The sequence below is a fragment of the Rhincodon typus genome, chromosome 12 (assembly GCF_021869965.1).
Source record: "Rhincodon typus isolate 14 chromosome 12, sRhiTyp1.1, whole genome shotgun sequence".
In the NCBI taxonomy this organism is placed as follows: Eukaryota; Metazoa; Chordata; class Chondrichthyes; order Orectolobiformes; family Rhincodontidae; genus Rhincodon; species Rhincodon typus.
The window spans coordinates 2,229,323-2,235,042 of record NC_063343.1 but is presented as its reverse complement, the minus strand read 5'-3'; the positions used below and the strand labels follow the sequence as shown (position 1 = coordinate 2,235,042).

Here is a 5,720-nt window from a genome sequence, read left to right as displayed (position 1 = left end):
CTAGACCCTTCTTCAGGTCTAGGCCCGAAACGTCAGCCTTCCTGCTCCTCTGATGCTGCTTGGCCTGCTGTGTTCATCCAGCTCTACACCTTGTTATCTCAGATTCTCCAGCATCTGCAGTTCCTACTATCTTTGATTAACCTCTATCATATTGATTAATGTTAATCAAAAATAAAGATGTCCATACATTTCCTAAAGTGGAATAACTGGCCTGACTGTAAAAATAAATTGCACTTTACATTAACATGGGTAAACACTCACACAGTGATGCACTGCATTTTATACTGGCCTGTATCATTCCTCAATACAGTCTGTAAAGACCACGTTTATTTCTTTTTATTTCTCTGTATGTTTGATTGTGGAGTGAAATGAGAAAAGAACTGTTTTAAAAATCTAGGATTAGAAACATAGATACTAAGAGCAGGAGTAAGCCATTTGGTCCTTTAAGTCTATTTTGCCATTCAATATGATTATGGGAGGATTGCTATGAAAGCAAGGTGCCTAATACTCATCTCAAGCATCATTTACGCAGCTGTTGGTTCAAGCAGTGATTGAAGTGCACTTTGCAAATGAACTGGAACCAAGGGGTGTGTACAAATGAAGATTTATCCAGCAACAAGCAGCTGATTGGTCTGTGATCTAGTGACCAGTTATTGATGACTAAGGGCTTCTGCCTTCTAATAGCTATGTGATTGGTTCTCAGGCAGCTGAACAGCTAGGGGCTGTGAGCCAGAGACAGAGAAGCGATCAGATCTTCACCAACTCAGGAGCTCTCTCTGTTCTTGGAAGCAAAACCCTCTTTAAAGGTGAAGTAAAGAAATTTACTTTTCCTTCCCAGTTGTGTGAACGGTGACTTTTAACAAATCAGAGACCTTTCTGAAAATGGGAACCAAACCCCGTGCCTCCTGTAAGCCAGCGTAAGAAGGAAGACTCATAAGTAGCTTTTGACAACCACATGAATCATATCAATCATCTGTGCTATTCTGTGAACAGAAATCACTGAACTGGCTTCTCAGTCTTTCCATCTACCTAAAAAAACACATAGTTTTTCAATGTCTCGGTGTGGATGTGTGCGAGACAGTGTGTGTCTATGTGTTTGACTGTGTTTATGTGTCAGATAGTGTGTGAGTGTGTGTGTGTGTATGAATGTGTGTTTGTGTTTATGTGTGAGAAAGTATGTGTTTGTGCATTTGCATGTGATTGAGTGCATGTTTGTGTGTGACAGTGTTTGTGTGTGTTTATTTGGATGTATGTGTTTTTGTGTGTGTGAGAGTGCATGTGTGTGTGAGTGTGTGCGTGTGTGCGCGTGCATGTGTGTGTTTGAGCGTATGTGATTGTGTGAATGTGTGAGGGTGTGTGTGTGCTTATGTGTAACAATGTATGAATGTGTGTTTGTGTATGAGAATGTGTGTTTATCCATGACAATGTTGTGTGTGTGTGAATGTGTGTTTTGTTTGTGCGTGTATGTGTGTAATGGGGAGTTCACAAGAGGATGAGAGTTTTAATTAATACAGTTACCTGTCAACAGTTCATTAATGTTTACCTGCAGTTAAAATCTAATTACTTAGAATAAACAGTCATTTTTGATTATTGCAGAAATCTGGTCTGTGTTTTCTGTTAGCCAGGGTCTGTAAATGACATATGTTGGAAAATCTTGGTGTACTTTTAAAAATCTTTAACGTTTGTAATGACTCCAGGAATATCAGGGCTTCATTTCCAGTGTGCTATCCCACTGAGGAGTGGCAAGTCTGAATTGAACTGGACCTGCAGATGGAGGCAAACTGGTCCATCTGAAAAGCTCTTTCAGCGATATTGAAGAGCAGAGAGTAGAATTCAACATCTGCAAACAAACAAGAGGTGATGGTGATGATATCGGACATGCGTATTTGTTCTTCTAGGATCTGCTGGAACTTTATCTCAAAGATTTGAATTAAGCTAATGAAAGGTTTTAACAACATTAATGCAAATCGTCATGACACCACTTCTCCAGACCAAGGACACTGCCCTACAAAATAAATCGCTTTCAGCAAACACAGATGGAGCTCACTAACCAGCAACCGCTGAACATGGTGAAGAATTTTACACATTAGGTCCTCGTATGATTTATGCCATATGGGTGACTGGGTGCTTGGTGAAATTAAATGATGAGATGTGAAATTACAATGAATGAAATCAATCATTGCTGCATTATTCCATAAAATATTCATGGAATACTGAAAGCTTCGTCTTTCTCTTCAGGTGAAGCAACAATAAAAGAGACAGTCAAGATGCATCAGCGGTACCTTCTCTTTGCTGGATAAGGTTGGGTGAACAAACTTTCTGTAGAGAACGCTGGATCCTTTTGTGTAAGGGGACAGCAGCCAGATAACAAAAGCTATCTTCAACTCAAAGTAAAATGGAAACCTACGGGAGCACAAGAGGAAGATGATTGAGAAGAGTGAGAGTCAGTGATTAAACAGACTGTCCCCAAAACTGTTCAAACCTTTCAATCCATCTTCAAAGGAAGTCAGTGATAGGCACCACACATGTCACTGAACAGAACACTTTCAGAATCACGTTTTTTCAAAGTCAGTTTGAGATTCAGCACTTCCTGATTTTCAAAATATCTATTATCATACCGTCTGTATCTCACCCACATCAACTTGCTTTCTGGAGTAGGTGAGCCTATTCCAGTATAGGAGCAGCTCCAATGAACAGTCACCTAGGCTCAAAACATTGGCTTGTTCTCTCTCCATGGATGCTGCCTGACCTGCTGTGATCTCCAGCATTTTTTTGTTTTCAGTTGACCTATTCCAGGGAACTATTTCGCAACCAGTAATTTAGAACAAGCCGACAACTGGTGAAAACGAAATTCAGATCTGAAGGCAGGAAGAATGTTTCTTTAAATCCGACAATCAGTGGTCTTGTAGATGGCAAAACACGAATTTATTAGACTCATTTGAGATTCAATTGTAGGATTTTGTGGTGAAGTCTAGGTGTTCTGTCGAGGTGGATGAGATACACTGGGTCCTACATATCAACCTAACTCTCATCCATCACCAAACCAATCTTTGAGTTGATATGGGTGGAAGGTGCAGGGATGCAGACTCAGGGACAGGCTAATCAGAAATAGAAAGGAAACTGCACCCCCGAGCTTTATCCCTTAAAGGGACCTGGTTAATTGATTGAGCAATATTGTTTGTATGTCGATTCGCGAAGCAGTCCTGCTGTGATTCTTTACTCACCATGACAGGATTAGATCTGTGAGGGTCTCTGCTGTAGTAAAAAATGCAAACACAATCCAGTACATCATCCACTTCACCTGAAAGAGACAGCAAAGTGTCAATGACTAACAAATAGCCCATTCAGGAACACTATACACTGCAATGTTAATTCGCTGATTCAGAAGGAAGAGTTGGAGAGTAAATTCTTATCCGCTGGTACAGTTACACAGTGAGCAGTTCTCAATCTGCTTGACAAAACAAGAACTCTTAGGACAGGTATATTGGAATAAAAGAGAACTTGCACAATAAGCGGGTCCCCACAAACTGTGCAATCTACAATAAAACAAAGAACTGCAGATGCTGGAGATCTGAAACAAAAACAAAAATGGCTCAAGAAATTCTGCAGGTTTGGAAGCATCCATGGAGAGGAAACAACATTAACATTTCAGGTCCAATGGCTCTCTCCAGGAGTGGGACGTCCTGTTCAGTTTGGATTTGTCACTCCTTACTATATGCTTGAAATTAAACCTCATTAATCCAGGAGTAATCTATCACTAATCTATATCCTGCTAATTTAAACACAGATTTTAAATTTAACAAATATATATTAATTCATGACAGTGAAAACTAATGTTAGAATTGCACGGTGGCTCAGTGGTTAGCATTGCTGCCCCATAGTGCCAGGATCCCAGGTTCAATTCCACCCTCGGGTGACTGTCTGTGTGGAGTTTGCACATTCTCCCTGTGTCTGCATGGGTTTCCTCCGGGTGCTTTGGTTTTCTCCCACAGTCCAAAGATGTGCAGGGTAGGTGGATTGGCCATGCTAAATTGTCCACAGCTTCTAGGGATGTACTGGTTAGATGGGTTAGCCATGGGAAATGTCAGATTACAGGGATAGGTAAGGGGGATGGGTTGCTCTTGGGAAGGTGGTGTGAATTTAATGGGCCGAATGGCCTGTTTCCACACTGCAGGGATTCTCTGAATAATTTTCCTTGAGCCTTTAACTCTACCACGTAGTGCTGGCTTGATGCCACTAGATGTCCTAAATTTGACTTCAAATCCATGAACTTGTGAACAAAACAACATTGACATTCAGAATGGAAGACACTATCCTTGCCAGCCTTTACCATTCTTGTTCTGCTCCTCGGGTACATCTACAGCTACTGCAATTGGGTTTATGTTCCCCACTCTATTGAGCATTATGAAGATCATTCGGGGTTCTAATTGGGTTTTGAATTTCAGTAATGAATTAATTGAATAATTTTATAGAATGATAGATGAATCACAAATTTAATGTTAAGGGGTGTAAATAACGACAACAACATCTTCAGAAAACACTAAACTTAATCGTTCTAGATGGAGCAAATTCAGCAAAATTTTTTGAATGGCAGCCAGACATTTCACCCCAGCTTCTTTACAATGCAGCGACCTCTCAGCTGAAAATTGCTGCATTTGTCAGCCTCTCATTCATTGATGAATACATACGTTTGACAGTGTATGTGGCTTGTGCGTGTACATGGTGTATGTGTGTGTGTACATGCGTGTGTTGTTTGTGGGTGTGTCTGAGAGTGTGTCTGTGTGCCTGTCTGTGTCGTTTGATGTTGTGTCTGAGAATATATGTTGTCTGAGTGTGTGTGTATATGATGTATGTGTCTCTGCGTGTGTGTGTGTGTTTATTGTGTGTATGTGAGTTTATAGTGTGTGACTTTGCGTGTGAGTGTGAGTGTGTGCATGTGTTGTGAGAGTGCGTGTGTGTATGGTGTATGTGTCTGTATGTGTGTGGATATTGGTGTGTGAGAGTGAGTCTGTCTGTCTGTGTGTGTGTGTGTGTGTGTGTGTATATAGTATATGGTGTGTCTAGGTGGGTCTGTGTGTGTATGTGTGTAAGTATGTGCGCAATGCGGTGTGTTTTGTAGATAGGCCAATCTTGTTGGGTAATGTGAAGCAAAACCAATTAAGAAGGAGTTGAAGAAAATCTTGGCTCAATCTCCAGGAATTTTAGGCCTGTCTTCTCATAGCTACGCGCAGTTTGATTTTTTTTGAGGATGCATGCAGCCTTTTACGTTCAAAGCCAACAGAACGTTGGTTTCCATTCGATGGAAGTGAGTCCCATCTAAATATCCTGTCTTTATTGAAGCTTTGCTGACTGGTAGATGATAGACCATTCTGATTAATTCAGGGAGCATTTTAACGTCATGGAAAACTGGTGAGTTCTGAGTTGCGTCAGAAGCAATATTCTAAACTGCAATATGATGGCTATGGCTGTGTTAGTGATCAAGATGAGTGACTAAGCCAATGCTTGCCATCATCCACCGCCCATAGTCTGTAGACCAACACTGATTTGTAGGCCCTTTCACCTCAGTGTCCTTAGAATATCTACTCCAACAGAGAGGTTCACAGTTACCCCACAGATTCCCAATGTTTGTCACACATTACCTTTCACAGTTGCTCACCCCTCATCCCAAACATCAATAATGACTTCTGTTGCATATCTTCCAGCGAAATATCACACAATTG

At 40.9% G+C, this 5,720-nt stretch overlaps 1 protein-coding gene across 1 annotated transcript in view; it reads right to left on the bottom strand.

The window, feature by feature from the left end:
• The window catches only part of LOC109931052 (receptor expression-enhancing protein 2-like), a 66,568-nt gene extending 61,200 nt beyond the window's left edge, over positions 1-5,368 (bottom strand). The window contains exons 1-3 of the mRNA XM_048603922.1: positions 5,267-5,368; positions 3,225-3,301; positions 2,283-2,403 (exon numbers count right to left, since the gene is read on the bottom strand). Coding sequence (XP_048459879.1) covers positions 2,283-2,403; positions 3,225-3,301; positions 5,267-5,368 — 300 coding nt within the window. The remainder of the gene's footprint in view (positions 1-2,282; positions 2,404-3,224; positions 3,302-5,266) is intronic.
• Between the last annotated feature and the right edge of the window lie 352 nt (positions 5,369-5,720).